At 43.0% G+C, this 14,505-nt stretch overlaps 1 protein-coding gene across 4 annotated transcripts in view; it reads left to right on the top strand.

Moving 5' to 3' along the window:
- MYOCD (myocardin) overlaps positions 1–14,505 on the top strand; it is a 94,224-nt gene that overhangs the window by 52,272 nt on the left and 27,447 nt on the right. For all 4 annotated transcript variants that reach the window (XM_070482316.1, XM_014864175.3, XM_070482317.1 and 1 more), the window contains one exon: positions 12,880–13,055. In XM_070482316.1, coding sequence (XP_070338417.1) covers positions 12,880–13,055 — 176 coding nt within the window. The remainder of the gene's footprint in view (positions 1–12,879; positions 13,056–14,505) is intronic.

Here is a 14,505-nt window from a genome sequence, read left to right as displayed (position 1 = left end):
TATTTTTCCACAATTTTGTCGATATGTTTTACAATTTGTTTTAGTGTCTGTCTCCACAAGTTTCTTTATGTTGGTTTCATCTTTCTGTTTCTTGGCTACTCTCGTATGTATCTGCTAGGTGAAATTTAAAATCAGAAAATTTAAAATATTCCAATTTTAATCTTGTTAGAATTTTGTTTGGGATTTCAGTGAATTTATAGATTAATTTATGGAGAATTCATATGTTTGAAATATGTTAATTGTTCTGAGGCACAACTACAGTATCTTTCTCCACCAATTCGTCTTCTTTTATTTCCCTTAGTAAGGGTTTTTACTCAAGTCACACCAATTATTGCTGACATATGGGAAACCTATTAATTTTGCACCTTTGAAGATTTTCTTAATAGTTCCAATAGTTTCTCCATTTATCTTAGGTTGTCTAGATGTACAATCATATTGTCTACAAATAGTGAAAATTTCCTCCTGTTTCATTTTATTTCTACCTTGGTGGACTGGCTTATAGCTTAAAAAGCAACATCATGGTTTTATTAATATATTACATAATTAATATCATTTTTAAAACTATGTACAGTATATTCATACATAAGTTATATATAATTTTCATGTTTTATTTATACATTATATATTACATATTTTTATTTGTAAATTATGTTTTACATAAATTATAGAATACAATATACTATATTATACAAATCTTATATTTCATTATATATAAAATATTTATATCATATGTAGATTTATATCATATAGAAAATTCTATGTATGAATTACATAAAGCACATATAATTTATATTATTTTATATTATGCAATAAATAATGTTATATAATTTAATCATTATTAATATATTACATAGCAGAAAATTATTATTATTGGTACATTGCCAGTGCTTCAAAAGCAGTATTATATTGTTATATATATATGTTATGTTTTTTGTTATATTATGTTAATGTAACATTTTGTTTTGTTTCTATCACAAATGGGAATTTCTCTAATCATTACTTTCTATATATCATATTAGTTTTTGCCATAGATAGATTTTCTAAGGAAATATTTCTCTATCCTATTCTACTAAGAGTAGTTTATAAGATAGATGTTGAGTTTTTTAAACGCTTTCAACAAGCATGAAAAGATGATCACATGGATTTTCTTCTTTGATCTAGTACTGTGGTATTGCTATCTTTCCTAATCACCTTGCGTTTCTGGGAAAAAAAAATTTTCTAGAAATTGCTGGTATTTTGTCTGAGATTTTGCATCTATTTTATTATTGGTTGGGTTAAGGGTAGTGGCTAAACAAATCACAAAACTTCAGCAGCTTAACGATAGAAGTTTATGTCTTATTCATAAACAGTCCAGGGAAGGTTTCCCTTAATGGCAAATCTTTCAGGCACACAGGCTTCTTCAGTCTTGCTGCTGCACCATCCCCAAGAGCAGGGGTAGCAGACTTTCCCTCAGAGGGCCAGAGAGTAAATAAGCTAAGCTCTCTAAGCTGCTTGTCACAACTACTCACCCCTTGTAAAGCAAAAGGAGCCATAGGCAATCAGTAAACAAAGGGCATGGCTGTGTTTCAATAAAACTTTGTTTACAAAAACAGACAATAGGCTCACAGGCCATCATTTGCCAACCTGGGCCTTAGAGTCTCATCATCCTCTGAATCCAGCCAGTGAAGGGGAAAGGAAGAGTGAAAAGGCCCACCCACATATTTAAAACCCTCTACCGGAAATGAACACATCCTACCACTCCCATTCCATTGTGAAAATAGTACATGTGGCTGGGAAAGGTATTTCTTGGTTGAACAGCGATTTCCCAGCAATATCTCTACACTATGGAAGGGGAGCATAAATTTTGATGGATAGCTAGTCCTCTCTGCTACCATGTTCATAAATAATATTGGTGTATGTTGTTGTTTTATTCTTCTCAGATTTAAATATCAAGGCTTCACAAAATAAGTTCTTAATACCTTTCCATATTTTTCCATGTTCTGGAAGTGTTTAAGTACAATCACAGTGATCAGTTGCTTGAAACCATTACCTGTGGAAATGAGAGAGGTTCAGTTGTTTTCCTGGGAATAGCTCTTTGATAACTTTTCTTTAGTTGTGTTCATAGTTGTGTATTCAAATTTTCTCCTTAAAGTAAACTGTACAATTTACATTTTTCTAAAAATTCTCGTTATCCTCCTGAATGTCAAAGTTAGTAGCCTAAAGTTCTATAAGGCGTTGTCTTACAGGTGTTCTCAGCTTCTCTGAACCAAGGGTTACACTCCATTTTCATTACAAATTTTGTCATTGGTGTATTCACTCCCTTCCTCCCTCTCTTTTTCATTACCCTTGCTAGAAGTCTTTCTTTTTAATTGGTTATTATTGCAAAGAAGCAGTTCATGAATTTGTTCATAAATTTTGTTAGTTTCCTGTCTTTTCCTGAATTCATTTAATTTTGCTTTCAGTCAGGGTTGTCAAGCAGGAGAGTCTCCAGGAGGAGAGCTGAGGCTTAGGAATATTCATCCCCTTCAGGCACTGGGGGGGGGGGGGGGGGGGGGGGGGGGGGAGAAAAGGAGGCAGAGTCAGACCGTGTGAGCAGGAGCACAGTCAGTGGAAATGGATAGAAAGCAATAAACATGAGGGCTGTTAAAAAAAGGTAACGGACAGGATGTGAAGCTTCCTGAAGGAGCAGGAGCTTTGGGACCCATGGCCCTGGTTTTCAAAGCTGGACTCTGACTTTGGAGTGATTTAATCTCCCTGTGCCTCAATCGCTCTTCTCTGAAATCCCCACAATAATAATGCCTGTCTGAGGGGCCTCTTTTTCAAGGTGAATTCAATTCAAGAATTTATGTAAAGAATTAACTAGGCTCTGGTGACATGTTAGTGAGTTTGTCTCATTTCTGACCTCAAGGGCTTCCTACTTCAGCAAGAAAAGAGGCATGGAAGAAGAAAACTATCATTCCTTGTGGTAATTCCTATGAAGAGAATGGATAAAACTCACAATGGGAACGTATATGCCTGTACCTAACCAGGGCATCCTCGGAGATGTGATTTCTTAGCTGAGCCCTGAAAGGAGAAGGGTAGAGATGAGTAATAAGGGTGGAGAGGTGGCACTGGTCAGTTATAAAGGCATTTTAAATTGTGTCTTCAAAGCAGTAGAGAGTTTCAAACTTCTCTCATCACTTAAGGGAACAAATATAAGCACTTACCTAGTTCCCCAACAAGGGAGAACATAATTTAAAATAATAATAATAATAAAGCAGGGGAGAGCCATTAGAAGGGTTTCTAGTGGGAGCCAGAACTGTGTTTGTGTGTGAAAGAGATGGGGATTTTGCGTACGAAAGGATTCCTCTGAGCGCAGTGTGAAGTGGACTCTGGAGAAGTGGAACAGAGTCAGAGAGCACTGTTAGGAAGCTGTTAGACTTTGATGAGAATCAACGAAAGTCTGAACAAGAGTTATGGCAGTGGGTGTGGAAAAAACAGGAGCTGAGAGATCATTCATTTGGCATGATTACATCAGCAGTAGACTTTATTACTTTAAACAAAGGGAAAAGTCAAGGATGACACCTAGGTTTCTCTCTTGGGCAACTGGGTAACTGGCAGCCATTTATCAAGATCAGAATCATGAGTAGAAGAAAAGATTTGGGGAGAAGTGATGAATTCTTGTTTCAACTGTTGGATTTGAGAGGCCCACAGGAAATCTAAGGACAGGGATTAAGTAAGCAGTGGGTTCTATGGAACTAGAATTTAGAAGAGAGCATTGGTCTAGAGCTGTGGACTTGAGAAACTTTAGGATAGAGGTAACTTAAGCTGATGGACTAGATAAGATGGCCCTTTCATTCATTTATCTCTTCTTTAATATTCATGCAATATCTTCTATGTCAGACACTATTCTAAATGCTGGGGCTCTATCAGTGAGCAAAAGATACAGAGATTTCTGCTTCCATGGAGCTTATATTCTACTTGGGAGACGTAGACAACAAACATAATAAATAATTATGTATCATAATAAAGGGTGATAAGGGCTGTAAAAACAGAAGTAGTGTGGGATACAAGGAATCCAGAGCATCCAGTAGAGGGTGGTTGTGGGGAATGGAGGATGTTCACAGGGAGGAGAGGGCTGGGAGGCTCTCACGCAGTCATATTTAAGATAGAGGCAGGAATCTGTGAAGAATAAAGAGAAGGAAGGGCTACAGAAAGAGGTGCAGGAGATAGGTTGACCTCATCCAAGGGAAGTCCAGAAGTGGGCACCAGTAGTGGGGACTTAAGCATCTGTTATCATCTCATGCATCAGCCTCTTTAGAGGTAATCTTTCAATGTACATAAGAGTCGTTATGGGCAAGGTAATGGCATCACATGAAACATCGTAAAGACAGAGGGAAGTGCTCAGAGACTAGCTGTAGAGATAACACTATGAGTCCCCCGCCTTCCAGTGGTGACAATGTTTCAGCCCCCTCTTCTATCTGTCACTTCTTGGGATCAGATCATCTCCCTGGGGAAGTGTTGACTCAGGGTTGTAGTTTACTGTGTAGCATTCTCCTGGCGTCTGTGTATTATCGCCCCCCCCATCCACGTGCCTTTCCAGATGTGTTTACATTTTCCAGCTCTCTCTGCAGCTGTGTGTCTGTTTCTGCCAAGCTCTGAGTGGAACACTCCATCATAGTCTTCCTTCCTCCAGATTTTATTAAAGACCAACTATTCTTCAACCCTTAAATAAAATAGTCTAGAACCTCTCCCAGCACAAGGAAGGACATTTTTGGCAGAGAACCAGGTCCCACTCTGGGAGTTTTCTTCTCATTTCCAGATGTCACCCTCTTGCAGTCAGCTGAACAACCACAGCAGTCTTTTCCCGAAAATTTCCTTGCATTTTGTGTGCCAGCTATCAATCTCGCTCCCAGCCTGCAAGTTTATTTCTGAGTCAGGTAGCATTTTACAGATTCCAGCTGGAAGAAACATAGGCACATCGGGCTAGAATGACATAATGTGGATGAATAGGGGGCTTTCTGATTTGACTTCCACAGCAGGAGGCTTGGGCCTCCTCCTGGCTGCATCTCAGAGGAGCGTGCACCTGATTCTGTTTCCTCTTCAGAGAAAACCACTAACGGGGTCTAAGCACCTAATCCCAACATGTGTGTATGGGGGGTAGGGGGCGGGGTTCTCACACCACCAAACCATTCTCAAGGCACCAGCTGGGTGTCCCACAGTGCAACTCAATTCTGACACTGTCTACCCAGAAATAGCATCAGATCCCATAGGTAAAGAGCTCAGTGCCGTAAAACCGCCCTCCATTTCAGAAGCCAGTCACAAGTCCTGGTTGTCACCTGTAGTTCTGACTGACTGGCTATAAATCAGAGGTTCCCAAGACCCCCTCAGCAGGTTCAATTTATTTGCCTGAGTGGCTCACAGAACTCAGGAAACTTGCTTACTTACTAGATTACCGGCTTATTATGAAAAGGCATAACTCAAGAACAGCCAGATGGAAGAGATTCATAGGGCAAGGTGTGGGGGAAGGGACATGGAGCTTCTATGCTCTCTCCAGAGCACACCACTCTCCCCAAATTTCCACGTGTTCACTAACCCAGAAACCCTCTGAATCTAGTCCTCCAAGTTTTTAAGGAGGCTTCATTGCATAGGCGTGATTGATTAAATCATTGGCCATTGGTGACTGGACTTACTCTTCAGGCCCTCGCCCCTCTCCAGAGGTCAGAGGTGGGACTGAATCTAATCACAGGGTTGGTTCTCCTGGTAACCAGCCCCATGTTAGGTAGGGTCCAAAAGTCACCTTGTTAACATAACAAAAGATATCTTTGTGTCTCTCCTCACTTAGGAAATCTCGAAAGGTTTTAGGACCTCAATGTCAGACATGGAATGAAGACCAAGTATATATTTCTTATTATAAATCACAATGTGGCAACCACTATCAGCCACACTCTCTCAGGACAGAATACAACAAACATGATGTCGTAGGGAGTGAGGATTTATGAAAACAGAAATTAAACGCTGGAGTTTAGCGTGGCCTTGTTGAGCTTATGAGCGGGTCATTATTACTTAGTGATCCCTCAGTTTTGAGAGCCCTGGAGCCTCCTCCTAGCTTTTTAATTCTCTCTCTGGTCATCTGAGTAGTTTTTTCACTTGACAGCATGATCCCTGAGCTACCAAGGAAGCTGTTTATTGTCCCGAGGCCTGGCTTCTGTTTGAGTAAAACAGAACCCCAGCTGGCTTTCCCAACTCTTCAAACAGTGAAGGATCCTGGAGTTCAGCTCACGATAGATAAACCTCTCCTCCTAAAGTGTCCTCACCCTTTCCTTGGTTTGGGCCCTGGTCTGGGCCAGGCGACCACCTGAATGGCTAAGTCAGCTTTTCAGCTACTTTTTTAAAAACTCGAACCTGTGATTCAGAATAGACAGCTCCATCATCAAAGATAAATCAGTTCTTTTTATCTCTGTAACCCTTTAACAGAGGAAGCAACATTTCTAGTCCACCGGGACTGGTCCAGAAGTTATCCATTTACAACTGCCACTTACGTTTCTGAAAGATTCCGTACTAGTCTTTGCTCACCTATATCCCCAAGGCTCAGAGTTCATAACAAAACAAAACAAAAATTCTTATTTACTAAGAATCCAGTTATTCTTCAGAGACTCTGGAAGTCTTGATACTCTCTGATCATTCATTTTTAAGACAAATAGACAATAACTGTGGCTCTAAGCCAGATAGTAGGGCTGTTTGCTTTGGCATCAAAAGAAAGGGTTTGCTTTGGCACAACTTTCTCACGGACGAAATTTATCATTCCATAATGGGAAATAATTTCCAAAGTGTAAATGATCCTTGGGGAAAGAAACACACTAAGGCATACTTGAAAAATACTTCTCTGGGTTCTGGGAAAGGAGTGGGAAGGGAGAGTCAGGGAGCTGGTGGCTTTGGAGGGTGTGGGAGTGGTAAGAAGGAAAGTTAGCTCTGAGAGGAGAGGAGGGGGGTTGTCCTGGAGTTGGCTGTGGCTGCCCACTGGACTGATCACAGACCTCATGGAGAGGTGAGCAGGGTGCGCCCAAGTTGGGCCTGCAGCTGGGGAGAGGTCCCCAGAACCCTGAGAGGGAGCTGTGCAAGGGTGCATTCTGGAAGAGAGGAAGTGAGAGACAGTGCTACCCTATCTTTACACACCTGATGATCTTTGTCCCCAGAGCATTAGCCTCAAGAGCTCATGCAGGACCAGTGCTCATGCAGGTTAACGGTATTTCCTGGACTCCTGTGGTCCTAGGATCAGGGTATATCTAGGGACTTAAGGCAAATTTCTGAAGTGCCGGGAATCTGAGGAAAAGGAATCCTTATTCCTCCAAACATCCACTTACATAGTAAAGGCATCTGATTCCCTTCAAGAGCAGTGGATTCTGTCTTTTTCGGACAGCATAGTCTGTCTTCTACAGACTGTGGTATCTTCGGAGTATTGGAATATCGTTAGGCAAGAGACACATTGAAATTATAGCTACTTTCATGTGGATTGTCTCTTCCATTAGGAAGTGGATTTTGCTTCAGTCTCTTCCAGGAGGATGTCAGGAGATGGTCTGCCCATGAATTAAAATAGCTCTCATGCAGCACACTGCTCCAGCTTGCAAGTAGATAAGCAGGCAAGGTCCATTTTCACATTCCACTTCATGGTTTCCAGCCCTTGGTGTGGGTCGTAGCAGAAAGGTGACTAGGACTTCAATTATCTCACTTTAATCTTGGAATGTTAAATGTTTATGCGGAGGAAAGTACAACTGACTCATTCATCTAATCACTTCCAAGGGAGAGAGGGAAAGCTTGGAGTCGCCAGGCCAAGATCCCCAAAGGGCCAGTGCCCAGAGCCAGCCCCGTGGGCATAGCTGGAGGATGATGTCAGGGCTTCCCGAGAAGGTCCTTGTCATCACACAGCCTGACGTGTCTACAGGGACAATAGCCAGTACCCTGCACTCCAGCAGCTCCCAGGGAGCCTCGCGCCGTCAGAGATTGGAGCAGAGGCCCAGGGTCACAACACAAAGCCGATAGACGTGGTTGTTCCAGAGGCAGCCAGATAAGGTGACCTTTGTCCCTCTCCACATGAGCCCCGCTTGAACCAGGAATGAGAGGGAGTAACATGCAGCCTTTCCAGTGACACCCCTGTTCTGGGGCAGGTCTGTCTCCACTTTCCCAGAATGAAGTGCTCACGACAAACCAGTTTTTCTGGCTCTGGGGTTGTGCTGACTTTTGCAAAGCTGACCACAGGAGAAACTGCCTCCTGGGTGGTCTTTTTTTTATTTTTGGTAATGGTAAACTTGAGACAAGCAGATACTCCTAACAAAAACAGTAACAATGACAGCGGCTAGAAATTATCGAACACTTGGCCATCAGAGACTGGGCCCAATGCTTTACATATGTTATGTTATTTTAATCCTTAGAACTCTGAGAGGTAGCCGGTATTATGACTCTCATTTTATGGATGGGGTAACTGAGGCTCCAAGAGGTTATTAAATGCCTTGCCGACAGTCACACTATACTGAGGTGGTAGAAGAGAACCCAAGTTCTTATTGACCAGAGGACACCACATAACATCATCTCAAAAGGAAGCGAGTGCCGTTTTCTCTCAGGGGCCTCCCCACTGTTGTGGTTCTCTTCATCAACAGAGACTGAGCCCAGTGTGTTGCTTTGTGCCGCCTCTTTCTCTCGTCTTCTGTCCTAGCAGTCACAAATCCGAAACACCTGTGGCACTGAGGAAGTGGTGATTGGCAGGGGCCCCATGCCAGGATCTTTTGTCCTGGACAGCCCCTAAGTGGTCCTCAATGTTTCTGTCAGCATATTCTGACCTGGCACATCGTGCTTTATAGATACCAGGCGGGAGTCATACTTAGAGCCTTGGCCCTCTCCCTGTTTGTTCACTCAGGTGTAAACAACTATGCCATATGTGGTTATGTGCACTCATGGCTTCTTCATATATATGGTTGCATGTGCTCATGGCTTCTTCATTGACTTAAGCAGGAACCTCTTTAAATGACTGATGTCACTTGATAAATTAGACTCCTAGAAGCCGTGTCTCTCCAGGGATTGGCTCCCCAAATAATGCTCTCCCTTGGCTGGGAGAGTTTCTTCCTCACCCTTCCCACTTCAATTCTGCTAATCACCACTCTGTAACTTCCCTTTCACTTCTACCCATTACCGCCAAATGCCCCCCCTCGCTTTCTGTAGCGCTATCCACAGCTGACTGTTATCCCAGGCTCATTCAACCCCACCTCCTGCAGGAGTCTTCTTGGACTGCTCTGCATTCTGTCTCCTTCGTCTAACCACCAAGAGCACTCACCAGGCAGGCTAGTCCTTGAAAAGTTCTCCTACTGTGTCCCATGAAGGTACGATAACGTCCTTCCGTCTCTTCACCATATCGTATCTGATTATGCTCCTACTGGTCTCTATTTCTCTTAATGTGTGAAGGCTGGAAATGAACAAAATAACTGAGGAATGCTCCATCCATACTGGGGAAAATGGGACTGATTACCAACTCCTTTATTCCAGATACTCTGCTTCCAGACTTTTCTACTTCATTCTACTACCTCGACCTGAGGTCATCAAATGCCAGGTGTCAAAGTGGAAAGGGCATGCTGATTTACTGGTGGCAACAACAAGGCTTTCACAATCCTTTCGACCCCTTTCTGAGACAAGTCTCAGTGAAATCATCATGATGACCCTTCCCAGAATCTTCTGCCTTCTTTGTTCCCACTATCAGGATGTCATTTTCAGTCTCTCAAATCTCAAACACTCAACTAAAAGATGTTGTGGAATATGGAGATGTCCTTAGTACGTGATGAGTGCAGAAAAAGTAGACTTGCTGGCATTTTCTGTGTTACCTCTCCATACCAACCAACCCAGCAGGTCTTACGATGTTCCCTAAACAACTTGTTACCTGATGGCTTCCAGAGAGGGTAATGGATTTCCCCACCCCCTCTGCTGGTGGCTCTGAGAGTCCAAAGGCTGGATCTGCACTCCTAGCTCAGTCTCTAAATCACTGAGTGGACTGGACATTGCAATGTTCTCATCTTGAAAGTGCGCCCCCTGCTCTAACTTACGGGACCATGATGAAGCCTAACAAAAGTGGATTATTTTTCTCATGGCTGCCACTGTTAAGTGAACTACTGATACAAACTACCATTTTCATCATTTGCTATCACTCCACTTGCAACAATTACAGTGGTGTTGTTGGGAGATAAGCAGAAAAACCATTCTCTCTCTTTCTGTCCCCCCGCTTTCTTGTAACATTTCTACCCATGATAGAGTATTTGGACAACGGTGCAATTTGGCTAATTCCCTCCACTTTGTGCACATTTGGGATATGATACTCTGTGTGGGTGTAGGTAGAGATGGAGAGTGGCAGGGGTGAGGAAGTCTTTGTCACTTCACGTGTATCAGACCACACAGAGAAGAGCCATACCCTTTAGACTGAAGGAAGCGGGAGGGAGTATAAGCTAATAAAGCTCTCAGATGGAGGATCCTGCGGGGCAGAGAAGATTGGCTGCCCCAGGGGCTGGCACAGTCACGTGCAGGGGTCTCTGGAAATGGGAATGGTGTTGGCTCAGGGTGGATGCCAAGTAAGTCCCAACAAAATGCTGCCATTTCTGAGGTGGGGAAGGCTTGACACCCACCCACCTCCACTCCCGTGCCTACCTGGCTCCCAGTAACACAAATAATCCTTTTAACAAGGACAAAGGCTTTAATTCCACAAACAGAAGAAGGACTTGACATTTCAATGAAAATATGGTTTCTGAAGTAAAGAAACTTACGGGTTGAGTTTACAGTGGGAACATCCTTATGGAAGCAACTGGAAGGAACTTCCTAGGAAGACCCGAGGCAAACAATCTCCTTGAGATAGGAAAAATGGTATGGAAATTCTTTCACAATTGGCATGAAAATGACAATTAGAGGCTTATTTGCAGAGTCCATGGTGTCCTGTGAGAAAAGAAGGGAAGGGTGTAGCTAACTCTGGACGCAAAATAGAAAGGGAAGTGTTTGTGACCAGAGTACTGAAGGGGGAGAAGAGTGACCCCTGACCTCAGAGAACAAGTTGGCATTTGTCAAATACCCAGAGAAACCCCTCTCAGAAAATGAATAGATTTCTGACACAAATATCAGAAAATGCTAGCATTTATTTATTTCAGAGGATATGTAAACAGGTGTTTTATATTATTCTCTGTACTTTTCTATTATTCCAAAATTTTTACAGCTAAAAAAAAGTCCACCTCTGAAAATGAAAGTTGATAAATGAAAGTTCCCATTAATGCGATGAAATGCTGTGTAGCTGTTACAAAAAATTTTTAATTGAGGAAAATCTCTCTGTGCTCACTCGGAAGCATCTCCAGGAAACGTTGTAGGGTGAAAAACAGCAAGTTTCAGAACAGTGTATTCCGCCCAGTCCTATCTGTGTGAAATACTTTTTATAATGTGTGTATATGTCTTGCTATATGTATCGAATTAAATCTAGAAGCAGCAACAAATTATTAACAGGAAGTGGGATTATGTACATTATTACGTACCCTTTGTATGGTATGAATTCTTATGATAAGTATATATTACTTTTATAATCGTAGAAAAGCAGTAATAAAGGATTCTCGAAGCGGTAGAGCAGCAATGCTGGTCCCCAGGCCTTTCCAGGTTAGTGTTATGCCCAACAGGCCAGCAACTGGAGCTTCCACCTGCCCTGTCCTTGTCCGGCCTCTTTCCTGATTTGACACTGCGATGTCTGAGTGAGGGTTTGTGACAGATGCCAGCTGGGGCGGTGATGACAAGCCCCAAACCACATTTGTTCCATTACTTCCAGCTCCTTGTTGCCTTTGCAGTCGCCTCGGCGAAAGCTCCTCTCTCTTATCTGCACAGAGCAGGAGTCAGAAGTTCTTGTCGGTGTGAGTGGAGAACGCTGGGCTGGAAAACCTCCTGATAATACCTAAATTCCTCTGGAAGAGCTGTGCCTGGAATCGGGTCAGAAGTGCTATGTGGCCTCAGCACATTTTGTACTGTGCAGTCGGATCATAAACTAGATGAAATTTGGCAATTAAAAAACATAAGGGACATATAAGGATGTCATTGTAGTCCCATCTGATCTGCTAATCCCTCTCCCCAAGCCAGTTTATCTGTTCCCCTCCAAAGACCACGCAGGCCCCTGAGGAAGACTCTGCGTGTGTGAGCCATTGAGGATTTCAAAACAGACACGGAGATAGGAGAAATGAAAAGGAAATCCAAATAAGAAAAAAAATAGAGATCATGCCGAAGTTTCTGAGACACATTTATGGCTTTTATAAACAGATATGCGTTAGCTGAATGGGGCTGTGGGACCTCTGGTGACATTAGCGAATTCTGACAGGAATTTAAACTTAGTAGCTGTCCGAGCTTATCCTTATTAGCAGTTTGCTAAACATTTTGTGCTGGGTGCCCTGCTTTATATTTGAACATGATGCAAATGGCACGTTGTCATCTCAATTCTCTCTCTCTCGTCGTAAAACCCGAGGGAGATGGGGCGTTCGCCCACTGCAGTCTCCTTTGGCCCTCATTCTGCCTTCAGTGGCCCCTTTTCTTTCCTTCATCTCCCCGGATTTCGTTTCGAAAACATATGGGTTCACATAGAAAATGTGAAGGAATGGATGAACTTGAAAATGAAGTTTAACAAATGATAGACTTTTTGATATATCACTCATTCTTCCCTGACAGACACACCATTTTTATAAACACAATTTCCCATATAGAGTAAATATATGAGAAACGATTTAAAATGTACCTTCACTCTTTCTTTGAACTGGAGACAGATCTAAGGAGACAGACATGTTCTCCTAGTAGGGATGACACCTTGAAGCATTTCCCAAAAGCCCTTGGATGTGTGTCAGCCACTGACCCAGTTCTTGGATTTCGCTCCTTCAGGTAACCAGGTGAGTTTCTCCAAATCAGCAGATGCATTTGCCTTTGAAGAGGACAGCAGCAGCGATGGGCTTTCTCCAGACCAGACTCGAGGTGAAGACCCCCAGGGCTCAGCAGGATCTCCCCCAGACACGAAAGCTGCAGAGACCCCTTTGGCAGGTCCTCTGGGAACAATCCAGGTAAACAAACCACATCTCAGCCTGTCATCTCTTCAGTCTTAAAATCAACACTGCCACGGTTGGTTTGGCTTAGAGACCCCAGAGAGGTCTCGCTGGCACACCATCTTGGTGCCTCTTCTCATCCTATTCGGTCCCGGGTTCCGGGTGTGTGGGCAACAGCCTCCAGGAAACACTGAGAGAGACTCCTCGGGACTCTACCCTGTGACTTCCTTTTCAAGCAGCTACTCTGCCAAGTAGATACCTTAATCTCCGTTTTTACCAACAAGGTACAAATGAGGCTCACTGACATTGAGTGACCCACCCATAATCTCCCAGATAGAATGTGCCAGAGCAGGACTGGTTGCAAAGCCTACCAGCTTTCCACGTGTGGAAGAGTCCCTGTCGGGTCCTGGGGAGTGGGGAGCAGGACGTGGTGACTGGATGCAAAGTAGGGAGGCCCATGGTGCTTCTACCTGCGGAACCGCCACGGTCCACCTCCAGCCCCAGCCCAAGCACAGCATTCACCTCTTTCCGGACAAATCCACAAACTCTTGAGATGTGAGGAACGTATACGGCAAATACTATTAAAAGCACATTTATAAAGAGCAATAATACTTATTAACAACAGCTACTGCTGTGTATTAATGGCTCCCTCTGTGACAGGGATAGGGTTAGGCACTTTAACAGAATTTTTCTTGGATATCACAGTCCCCTCCGGGTGGGATCGCTGACATCGATTCTGAGGAGGAACCGCAGCTCCGTGAGGCTGAATAGCTGTGTGGTCCCCAGGAACACTGTAGATGCACCCCAGCCCTGGAGCTCCCACCTCCAGAAGCCACACACCGACCTGATGGGAGTTCTCCTCAGCTTAGCGTGGTGGCCTTCATGGAGCCCCAGAGAGGAGACGTGTGTGGGCGTGCACACACGAGAGGGAAGGATAAACACTAGAGTGACAGCGAGATGGGTCTTCCATACCCCGGCTCTGAGACAACCCTCCAGACCTTCAGCCCCTTCCCTTTGGGAAAAGTTTACTCCTCCTGGCCTCACAGGAATTGTTTGATGGATTGAAATTAGATATTTTATATATCTCTATTAATATATATTATACATTAATATATATCTATTATATATGGTTATTTTATATGTATATGTATAATTCTCTTTATTTTCTAAAATTGAGTTATAATTGACATATAGCATTATATTAGTTTCAGGTGTACAACATAAAGATTTGATATTCATATATATTGTGAAATGACCACCATAATAAGTCTAGTCGACATCATCACCACACATAGTTACAATTGTTTTTTCTTATGATGAGAACTGTTAAGATCTACTCTCCTAGCACCTTTCAAATATACAATACGGTGTTGTTAACTATAGTCACCATGCTGTCCATGACATCCCTGGGACTTTGTTGTTTTATAGCTGGAAGTTTGCACTTTTTAATCCCATTAGATGTTATGTT

The sequence above is a fragment of the Equus asinus genome, chromosome 13, assembly GCF_041296235.1.
Source record: "Equus asinus isolate D_3611 breed Donkey chromosome 13, EquAss-T2T_v2, whole genome shotgun sequence".
Classification (NCBI taxonomy): Eukaryota; Metazoa; Chordata; class Mammalia; order Perissodactyla; family Equidae; genus Equus; species Equus asinus.
The sequence above is the reverse complement of the archived record's forward strand: the minus strand, read 5'-3'. Positions and strand labels throughout refer to the sequence as shown.